We start from the raw sequence: 11,274 nt of genomic DNA, 5'->3' as shown, positions 1-11,274 counted from the left end.
AGTTAGACATAGGTAAAGTTTAAGTCATAAATTGGCAAAGAATAAGATAAGACATACATTTACATAACATACCCGCCTCGGAATAGACTTTGTCTAGTGAGGTGGGTAAAAGAAATCTATGTACCTACACAAATGAAAATAAAATAAACGCCCGGATTGCCGGCACTGAAACTGAAATTGAACTGAAACTTAAATTTAAATAATAACGTTCACACGATAAACAATATTCTTGTACAATGAGCTTCATAAGTTTAATTAAACATGATTTTGGAAATAGCTTCGTAAAAAAGTTAAAGTATTAATTGTGTCATCTGATAAACGGCTTCTGATATTGGGCACAATAGTCATTAGCGCATTGTAAGTAAATTGAAGGTATGTGTCTTTTAATCCACCGGACTCGAAGTAATTCAGAGTAAGTGAGGGTAAATCTGTAGTTGCTCTTTTCAGCTTTAAAAGATCTTGAATAACCATCATTTTTAGTGTCTTGCAGTAATTCGTAACCATTAATTTGATTGAATTAGTCGATGTTGGTAAATTAAAACCCCCGGCTTTAAAAAGATCTCGCAAATCCGACAAGGTACAGAAAACTCGGAATGGTAAACCATCTTTAGACACCATTCGTGATACCCTCTTTTCGACGATATTGTTTTCGCTTGAAAAATGGTCAGTGATTTTATTTGTTGATGGTTGAGGTTCACAATGAGCCGATGTGGAAGAACTGGACGTCGATGCAGTTGTAGAAGCTTCTCTGTAATCCCGCCAGTCCAGCGGGATCCCGCAAAATTTTCGACCAAGATTAGTCCCGCAAAATGTCTGCGGGATCTCGGTATTTCGGGATCCCGGTATACCGGGATCGCATTCCCTAGTTGTCTTTATGAACGTAACGCATCTTAATAATATATTATCTACCGCGCGGTGACTGGATTCCCGCTCGCCTTGCTACCATCTTGCTACTAAACACTTCACAATGCAGTAGGTACAATACTACGTCTGGACGCAGGCCTAGGGCCCGCCAGGGAGCCGCTGAGTTCATGTAATGAATAATTCATTACCAATAGGTCTTACCAATAGGCTTAACTTTATTTTTTTATTTAAATGCCATAAAATGGCTTTTACAGTAGAATGATACATAATAGGATTATAAGCATATAGTGGTACACAGGAAAATATTAGTAATAAATTACAGAACAAGTAAAGTGTACACAAAAATATTATTGCAAGTGATACAGTTGTTAATACATAGAAGTGCAGTGAGACAAAACCTAATTAAAAGAAATATCTACTACTGTAATAATAGTTGAATGAATACAAGGTTTGTATAAGACCTGACATAAATCGAGGTATGAGGTGTTTATGATAATAAATAGTTATTAATACAAAATATAAATATTTTAATTGGACAGAATATTAATATGTATAAAAAAGTGACTTGTTAACATGTATAATCTAACAAAATGTTATAATAGAGTAATTAGTAGTTTGTTTATTGTTACCTTCAATTAGAATGGCTGGGCAGGTATCGCAATTTGGCTTTGATAATTCAGGGCTGTCAACGATTTAATGATACTTTGGATAAGAAATAATAATTTATTGTAAAATAATACATATTATAACACTATAAGATATCTGGAGTAGTAAAATTTTATATAGGACCCACGCAGAAGAATATTATCATGCCTAACATTGATTATTGTGATTGATGTATGTTATAATAGCCTTTTTATAACTACTACTTCTATATGAACGAGTTAAAAGTGAAGGTACAGTTTTCTTACAAATTTCTCAAACAAAACGTTCGTGTTTTCGAAATATCGAGTTCTCCCAATTTTTCTATGATTGGAGTAAAAATTTAAGTAAAAATGTGGTTAGCGTTTTTGACAACATTTTTCACATTTGACATGAAAAATGTTATAATTTAGCAAATATTAATGTTTATTTTAAATGCATGCAACGGCAAGAAACTTGTTTCTAAAACAGTATTTGTTTTTAAGGTAAATTAAAAAATAAGATGTATATACCTCATTTGGAATACACAAAAAACATTGCAAACTGTAAAAAATTATGAAAGTACTGATGCTGTAAAGATTACTGACAAAGCAGACGAATAAATGTATTGACTGAGATAAACAAAGTTCAAGAGAATGTTCAACAAGCAATGAAATTTGAACAAAAGCGTAGTTAGCATGGTTCAAACGTAATACTGCAAGTCGCATTATGTACGACGTGTGTGTACACTATGTACATTGTACAACAGCACCCAGTCAACGTTTGACTTTAAATGGCTCCCCACTTGATAGTCCGTGGAGTTAGGTCGTAGTTCAATGAATTATTATTATTTTGCTCAGTCCAGGAAATTTTTCTCCTTGACTACCCATTTTAATGTAATAACCATTTATTGTGCGTAAATAAAATGTTTCAGCTGCCACTAACATTATCTGAACATTTTTTTCGGTTTTAAATATCACTTATCACTTATTCTTTTAACCTCGCAAGAAGCAGTCTTGTTTCCGATTTTTTTCCTCCGTGAGGTGCAGTCCAATGACTGGAGATACACAATATGCAAGCATAAACAACATTATCAACAACTTATTCCTTCGCGAGGTGCAATCCGTTATAATTGTAAGAAAAGATATTGCTCATGAATTACACAATAACTGTAATAATGCGCAGCCCTTGAGCCAGTTGAACTAAATAAAAACCACTATAGCATTACGCACGCATAAAACGCTACACTTTTTATTGCAAAACTTTCTATATTTCTTTTTGTGAGGGGCCCGGGCTCTCTGCCCCCACTCCACCCCGCAAGTGTGCCACTGATATATTTTTTAATAATTTAATTTTTATTTTTTATCTGAAACCGCAAAAGAGTCTTAACTGCTCCCAACTGTCTGGAGCCAGTGAGACTATGGCATCTCCAATTTGGGTATGTTGTTAGGCTTAAGGAGGGGAAGGAAATGGAGAAAGGGAAGGTGGCGTAGATTCAGATGTAGTCACCAAATACGGCCAAAGCTATTTCAAGCAACGTCTCAATTCAATTCTGAAAGGTGATTTTACACCAGGGCGATACTAACAGTATTTTTCACTCTGGTACGTTGCGTAAATATACTTCATATTTTTGTAACGAGTAAATTGTGAAATAAAAAAAATTAAATATTAAAAAAAAATTGACTAACTCAAGCCAGGTTTTGAACCCGGGATCTATGACTCGCTAGTCGAGAGCCTCAACCCTCAACCACGGAGGTCCTCATATTGTAGCATTATTGTGTTGTTGAGGAATACGCTACTTCTGTCTCTGAAACATGTATGGTACTAACTAAGGTACGAACGCAGTCCTGGGCTGCTGGGTGAAGATCGCCCCTAAGTTAGCTAACCTCCAATAGGACAGGGTACCAAAAGACAAAAGAAGAAACTATATCAAAATTGAGATCCGATTAAAATTACTAATCTCTGATTTGAATAAAATAAATCCGAACAAAAGTCAACTTTTACAAGGTCCGAGCTTTGAATAGATCTTTGGGCTTATCGCAAACTTGGGATTCGTCCTTAAGCATTTTGAAATTCCACCTAAGTGCCTTCAGCCTCGTCCACCAATCAATGGTTAGCTTCAGGTGCTTACGCCTCTTGACTACAAATATGTTGACTCAATATTAAAACTTCATGTTGGCTAAAGCTCCAAGTTTGAGCCTTGAGATAAAGTGTAAACAGAACAAAAGTGTGAAGTTATATGGCATGATGTCTCGAAGAAAACAGTTTTATTTTAATTATGAAGAGTTTTCTTATATTTTCGCCTTCTTTTGTGTTCTGGAAACAAAATATTTTCTAGTCATTAGTCAAAGAAATATTGCATTTTACGTAGTGTCTATTACCCAGTTTCAAAAGGATTTTTTCAGTAGTAGAAGGATTTTTCATCAGACTGGATTTTACATTAAGATAAGTGTGTATCTGAACCTGTTTATATATAATCTAGCTAGTAATATTTGTTGGAGGGAGGTGGGGAAGTTACATGGAATTGTGATGAACGGTAGCCAATGCGGTCACATGTTGTTTAGCTGGAGGTATGCCTCAAACAACCAACAGTTCCAAAGTAGCACTGATCATTTACAATTGGATATGTGATGCGTGCAGCAGTTCGGGCAGAGTAGGTACGGCTATTTTGGATGTACATACAGGGAATTATTTGTAGTTGATGATCGATCTTTTTTTTGGGTGTCAACTAATTAACTTGTTAATATTTAACAGTGCACATTATTATTATAGTTTAACGTGGGTAGTTGACTTGTTCATGTTTAATAGTGTAATGCACATTATTATTATACTTTGACGGAGGTAAATAACTTATTCATATTTAATATACATCATTATAGTTTGACGTAGCTAATACTTTTATGGTGGTGAATATTTAAAAAGTTATAAAGGCAAGACCGTGTTCGAGAGGTGGAAGAAATATTATTGATGGATATTATGATCACCGATTATTTTGCTGCCAATAAATATCATCGCTTTGATTTGATGTTCAGCTAATGAGGTAAATTTGTATATCAACATATATATATATACATAATACTAAAAATATATGTTAGTGCCTCCCCACTTTTCAACCCCACAAACCGCCACTGAAAAAGTACCAAATAGCGGATTATTTTATAGTGATACCAGCTGATGTGTACCATCCTTAGGCGTTAGACATATACCATCACTGACTTTAAGGCCTTTTTAAGATAAAAAATTCCGTCATAGATTATTTTGATGTATCTTGTAAGGTTTAGCCAGCGTTAGCAATGTAAGCGCACAAAAATATTTTTTTTACGCATTGATTACAAAACATCGTCTACCCTCTATAAGTGTAATATGCATGTATCATATATGTAAACCTTCTGGAAGAAATAATCTAAGATAGTGAAAAACCTATCAAAATCCGTCACATAGTATAGAAGAACTAAGCGAACACACAGACGCGGATAGTGACTTTATTTTATACTATTTATAGATATTTTGGGGGTATTATGCGGTGTTGCAATATCCCCTTCTTTAGCCAACGTTTATAATTATCTATAAAAAGGTTTCGGTAATTATTGGGAATAGAGAACATAAAATATATATATCATATTTTCTTTTACCCGCCTCGGAACAGACTTTGTCTAGTGAGGCGGGTAAAAGAAAAGAAAACAATGTAAACAACCATGAAATTAAATAAACGCCCGGGTTGCCGGCACTGAAACTGAAACATTAGTTTATTAAATACAATTTAATAATGACAATACAACCAGCACGTATGTACTAATCAAAAGTAATTTTATTTCCTTTAAATGCCACAATTGCCACTTTCTTCTTTTTTGCTTCCCACGAAGGGTGAAGTTTTTCTTCAACCTTAGCCGGTGCACCGAAAGACGAATCTGTTTTGTTAAACTTCTGATTGTTAAATTTGCTTCCACGCCTCTCATTGTTCTCAAAGATTTTAGAAGGTGTATTATCATCATTTTTTCTCCTGTCGTACTTTTGATCAGTTTTGTTGGACGAGTATTGATTTAGTTTTGGGTTTTGGAAAGATTTTCTCGGTCTGGGAGCTTCCTTGCCAAACATAACAGCTCTTCTTGATCGTCGGTTGGCTGCGTTCTCATCAACAAAGGTGCCTGGTTTGATATCGGGAGGTCTGGGCAGGGCAACGGTCATGTAGTTATCTCCAGAATCGGTAACAAAGAAGGAATCTACAGTTTTCTCTGTATTGACAAAGTCTATTTCACTGTCGGGTAAATCAACCATCATCCGTTTTCCTTTGCGTTTAGGCTTAGCGGGATCACCTTCTGTTGAAGATGTGACTGGAGGAATAAGCATTTTCTCAGGTAATTTCACCACATTAACAATTACTTTTTTCTCAGGTGATTTAGGTGCATGAGATTCGGTTTCTACGTGTGATACATCATCATCAACTGAATCTTCGCTATCATCATATGTTGGAGGACAGAATGTAATCTGGTCATCTTCATCTTCCTCTTCTTCTACTTCATTTTCACTTCCTTCTCTCTCGCCATAGCTGCCCATACTCTCACCATCACTTCCAGTGTCCTCAACTTCAATGTTAAGTAGATCATCATCAGACCTTTCATCACTTTGATCATCAGACCCAGCTTCCTGAACTTCTTTTTTAGGTGTCTTCTTCACGATGACCCCATTGTCTTTAGTTTTTGCAGCAGCCCCCTTTTCTTTAGGCAATTTCTTAGTTATTTCCTTTTCTTCAGGCTTCTCGGTGGAATCTGCAATGATTTTCTCAGCATCTGGATTGTTTTCAGCGTCAGCTTTGGCTTTAGCAGCTTTTTTTTCTGTAAGTCTTATTTTCTCTTTCCTTTGCTTTCTTCTCATTTTCCTGGGATCAATTTCGAGTAATCTAAAGGTGGGGACACATGCAAATTTATCTATTATCTTTTGAAATTTGGGCTTAAGACATTTGTGCGCTAATAGTTTAGCCATGGCTTTTTCCTTAGTTACGACAGGGGTGTCCATTATCTTGGAGAGGTTTGAAAAATTTTCCATTGCAAAGCGGCCCAGTTCATCATGTGCGACTTTCTGAAAAATCACAAATATACGTTACAAAACTAAAAACAGTTCTCAGTAAATAACTAATTATTTACTCTTGTATTTGTATCATCAAGAACACTATCACTTAAGAGTGTGCAATCCATCAAACAAATTTAACAAGTATACGGAATGATAATACAGTATTAAATTAAGGTAGAACTACCATTCCCGGCGTAAGGCATCAATCGACCGAATGGGTAGAACTACCTTTCCCGGCCGAAATGTGTTAATAACTAATTATTTACTATTTTTTTTTTTTTTTTTTTTTTTAAAAGAAAGACAAACATTCCCAGGTTACGAATAACCCAACAATGTTTGAAAATCTCCTACTACCACCACAGAAAGCCGAAAATGTTGCTTGTGTTGTGATGGAGGACTTAGCCAGCCGAGGAATCGAACACGCGACGCTCGGGTGAGACCCAAGCGCTATGCCCACTCAACCACTGACCGGTCAATTATTGTATTTGTATCATCAAGAACAGCATCACATAAGAGTGTGCAATCCATTAAACAAATTTAACAAGTATACAGAATGATAATACAGTATTAAATTAAGGTGTGAGTGAAATAGATGCTTATTACCTTAATTGTGTATATTTCCAAAACAATAGCGTCAGCTTTGCTACTGAATTTTGCCTTTTCCTCATCGGTTCCTTTGCGAGACTTCAACTGCTTAGATTTCTTTGACAATTTGTGTATTGTTTGCGTCTTGGCTTGGATTATAAACTTTTTCACTTTCATGACCTGAAATATTAAAATAATAAAATAGTTTTTGACCTAATTCGATACTTTTCTAACAAGGTTGAAAATAAATAAAACCAGACATAAAAACACCACTAAATTCATATTTTAGAGACTTACCTCGTTATTGAATTCTAATTTGAGCTTGCTAAGCTCGGGCAGCTCTTCTGGCTCCATATTTGTGATAATGATACACAATTTTGCTGAACGCTACACGGAATATAGAATGCTTGAAGTTAAACCAAAACATAACCTTAATGTTTGACGTATCGAGTTTACCATTGCCGAATGCCAATACGCGTGCTAGGGACAGGCATGTCAAAATAGTAGTAATCTTCTTTAGCCTCATCTTCTTATCAATAGATGGCACTAGTCATTTCTCGTAAATTGAAAATAACATTATTTTTATGGAAATCGAAAAATAATTCGACGAGCTTTGTTTAAAATTTTTATTACATTTGTATATATGAAAAATTAAGAAAAGACTTCGCATTTCAGAAAAATATTTTATTAGAACAAAAACTAATAGCAATAGAATTTGCCAACATTAAAATAAATTGAGATAAAACAGCCGTTAGAACAACACAAATATTATTAAAGTTTTAAGGCGATGCCATACGTAGTAATGCAACATCATCAGATTTTGGTTTGAAAATTTGGTCGCCTAGAAATGTTTCAAATGCTTTAATTAAATACTGCGAATAGAATAAATCTTGACCTTTGAAATAATCTAGTATTTTTTAGATAAGTCTTTTTATAAGTACAGAAAAAAATAATGTATAAGGCCTATGAAAACTACTTTAAAGTTCAAAATCTCCTACTTACGAACCCATTTTCGGTTATGATTTTATTGTATAATCTGGAAAATTAAGTTATCTATAAAATGATCAAAAAAAAAAAATATTTATGCCTGAACATCCACAAAATAAAATAAAAGGCACTTTTTGGCCATGTTTTTTTCCTGCATAAATCAAAACAGGCGGATGGTGTTAAGCGGGAATTTAAACCTTATCGCCATCTACGTAAGGGTTGTTATTGATAGCGGCTCAATTTAAAATATTACATCGCCTTAAGGCGATGCACTACGTCGTGTATAATATTTTGCTTTATTTCGTGTATAATATTTTGCTATCAATAACCTACGTAAGGGTTGTTTTAATATAATGTAGGAGATTTTGAACTTTAACGCAGTTTTCATAGGCCTTATACATAATTTTTTTCTGTGCTTATTTTTATAAGACTTATCTAAAAAATACTCGATTATTTCAAAGGTCAAGATGTATTCTACTCGCAGTATTTAATAGCATTTGAAACATTTCTAGGCGACCATATTTTCAAACCAAAAACAGATGATTTTGCATTACTACGTATGGCATCGCCTTAAAGAGAAAATTATGAAGAAAATAGGCTAAGAAATTGGGTAACATTCTATTTGTTATGGAACCAGTAATTTCAGCAGTTTTAACAATGTTTAACTTGATTGAAAATTCAAAGAACATTGAAGTTTGATACATGAACCCAATCGATAAAAAAGGAAAACATTAGATTCGTAAAAAAAGTTGGTAGGTACGGTGTTCAAATTGAGCTGCTTTTTATTTGTTCTTGGAAAGGGTCCTTTGCTTCTCCGCGAACTCGACCAGTTTGTCGTCCACGTGAAGTCCCTTTCGCCTTCTCACGCTGTCCATGTACTGCTTGGCCCTGTTAGCACTGTCCGCCTTCTCTCCGAAGTGCAGATACTCCATTTCAGTCGACGGAGTCCAGAATGGATCGATGTCGATTGTCTGAAACAAAAGACACAATGGTTATTCGGATAGCAATGAATTTCAAAACAATATCAGATTGAAACCCCTAACATTCTCTAGTCTTCGAAATCGTGGACTATGGAAGAACATGCGCCTATTCATACGATGCGCTAATTTAACAAAAACGGACATTAAAGTGTGAAAAACTTGCGCGCGCCGCGCCGTTCCGGTTATGGCGGTTCAGACGTTTCCATTTTAGTTTGATCAACTCGACACTTGAAAGCATATTGACAAGTGTGAACCTTATTCCAATAAAGTTTATCAAGTTTTTAGTTGAACGACTCAAGTTGAAAGCCCGTCTACTTTTGATGTTCAAGTATAAGTCATCGTTGGAGTTTCACATCGAATCGATATGTGAGAACAACTCGCTTGCGATTTTTAATTCCTTGCGTTCCTTGGCGAAAGAAGACGTTTCTATTAAGATCATAGCAGTGTCGCCCAAACCTCCAACGGTGTTGGACGCGAGTGAGCGCCGTAAGCGGTGAATAAATAAAATAACACCTTCAATCCAAGACAAATTATATAAATACATAAATTTACGGAAAATATATTTTTTTTAATCTGGAAAAATGGAGGAAGCGGTTGATCCGCATGCCTTCATAACAAAGGCGAAACAAAACATAAGTGACTTACATACAATCATAGAAGAAAATAAACTTACTAAAGAAACCAAATCAAAAATGATGAAATAAATAAATAACATCATGGAAATGATATCGCACATGGCAATAGAATTAGCTAAATTATAAGAAAAGTGTGATATTCAAGAAAAAAACCAAGCACAAAAATACCCATTTTCATACTCTTCTGCAGTAAAAAACTTAATATCACAAACGCAAGAAAAACGATTTCCCATAATAATTAAAAGCTTAAAAGAAGAAGACACTGAAAAAATAAAAGAGAAAATACAAAAGATTAAAATATCGCAGTTGGGAATTCGAGTATGCGAAATTAAAAAAACAAAAAAAACCTTATAATAACATGCCCAGAAAAAGAAGACGCAAAAAAATTAAAAGATAAGATAAATGAAGTCGACAAAACCATAATAGCGGAGGTACTTCTGAAAACGGATCCATGCGTAATATTCAAAGGTCTTGACAAAGACTATACCGAAAAAGAATTCTTAGAAGACATCATTGAACAAAACAACGACATCAAAATGATATGTGAAAAATACCAAGACAAAGAAATATTACAAGTTAAGGCCATCATTACAAACAAAAAAACTAACAGCAAAAACTTAATTCTACAAACAAATCCCGAAATGAGACTACATCTTATTAATAAAAAAAAAATTCATCTAGGATTCATGAGAATCTATGTAGAAGACTGCAGTCCTCTTACCCAATGTTTCCACTGTCAAAGATTTGGACACACAGCACAAAAATGCTACAATAGAATGAATAAACCAACATGCAAGCACTGTTCAGAAGATCATCCCATCTCCGAGTGTAAATCCCTGGAACTGCCACCCAAATGCGCTAACTGCAACTCAGCTAACAAGAAGAAAGAAATAAACTCCTTGAACAGTAAAATGAATGAAGTAGACCACCGAACAAACAGCGAAACATGTAAGTTCCGATCTTACATGCTTAAATTAGCCAAAGAAAGAATTAACTACGACATTGAATAAAAATCTTACAAATAATTTTGTAAAATACAACCGAAAATGCATTAAATGGATGATTTCTTAAGTAACGAATTAGAGTTAAATATTAAAATTCAAGAATACGAATGTATATGTACCGATTCGTGTAACAAAATTATTTCTAAAAACATCAATGATATAATTATTATGCACATAAACATCCGTAGCGTTCAAAAAAATTTAGATGAATTAATTCTAAAAATAAATAGTTTAATTAAAAAACCGGACTTTATAGTGTTATCCGAAACATTTACGAACGCTGACTCACCGTCTTATCACTTACCGGAGTACAACTATATTTCTACCAAAGTAGACATCAATAAAAATTCGGGAATAATAATATTTGCAAGCAGTAAATTTAGTATTGTTAACATAATAGAACATCCAATACACTTAGTAAACTGCATCGAAGTACAATTCAAACTCGACAAATCAATATATTATCTAATAGCTATCTATAGAACGCATGGCTCGAGTATTATTACGTTTATAAATGAACTCAAATACATA

The 11,274-nt window shown here is 34.3% G+C and overlaps 2 protein-coding genes across 2 annotated transcripts in view; both read right to left on the bottom strand.

Moving 5' to 3' along the window:
• Positions 1 to 5,239: 5,239 nt before the first annotated feature.
• Positions 5,240 to 7,611, bottom strand: Rlb1 (lysine-rich basic protein Rlb1). Its single transcript, XM_089644523.1, has 3 exons — positions 7,435 to 7,611; positions 7,156 to 7,317; positions 5,240 to 6,561 (listed from the first exon to the last, which is right to left on the bottom strand). The coding sequence occupies exons 1-3, from the start codon at positions 7,489 to 7,491 to the stop codon at positions 5,278 to 5,280; spliced, it is 1,503 nt and encodes a 500-aa protein (XP_089500649.1). The 5' UTR covers positions 7,492 to 7,611; the 3' UTR covers positions 5,240 to 5,277.
• A 249-nt stretch (positions 7,612 to 7,860) lies between these two features.
• LOC149425702 (elongation factor-like GTPase 1) overlaps positions 7,861 to 11,274 on the bottom strand; it is a 457,452-nt gene continuing 454,038 nt past the window's right edge. The window contains exon 12 of the mRNA XM_089644512.1: positions 7,861 to 9,095. Within this exon, the coding sequence (XP_089500638.1) occupies positions 8,907 to 9,095 (189 nt within the window). The 3' untranslated portion in view covers positions 7,861 to 8,906. The remainder of the gene's footprint in view (positions 9,096 to 11,274) is intronic.

Source organism: Hesperophylax consimilis, chromosome 2 (assembly GCF_061612785.1).
Source record: "Hesperophylax consimilis isolate HC1 chromosome 2, BYU_Hcon_1.0, whole genome shotgun sequence".
Lineage (NCBI taxonomy): Eukaryota > Metazoa > Arthropoda > Insecta > Trichoptera > Limnephilidae > Hesperophylax > Hesperophylax consimilis.
The sequence above is the reverse complement of the archived record's forward strand: the minus strand, read 5'-3'. Positions and strand labels throughout refer to the sequence as shown.

Excerpts from the sequence above, each read along its gene's own strand:
- Rlb1 (XM_089644523.1), bottom strand. The coding sequence starts at position 7,491 with ATGGAGCCAGAAGAGCTGCCCGAGCTTAGCAAGCTCAAATTAGAATTC. Across the intron at positions 7,318-7,434 it reads AATTAGAATTCAATAACGAG|GTCATGAAAGTGAAAAAGTT; the intron begins GTAAGTCTCTAA and ends TTAATATTTCAG. Across the intron at positions 6,562-7,155 it reads TGGAAATATACACAATTAAG|AAAGTCGCACATGATGAACT; the intron begins GTAATAAGCATC and ends GTGATTTTTCAG.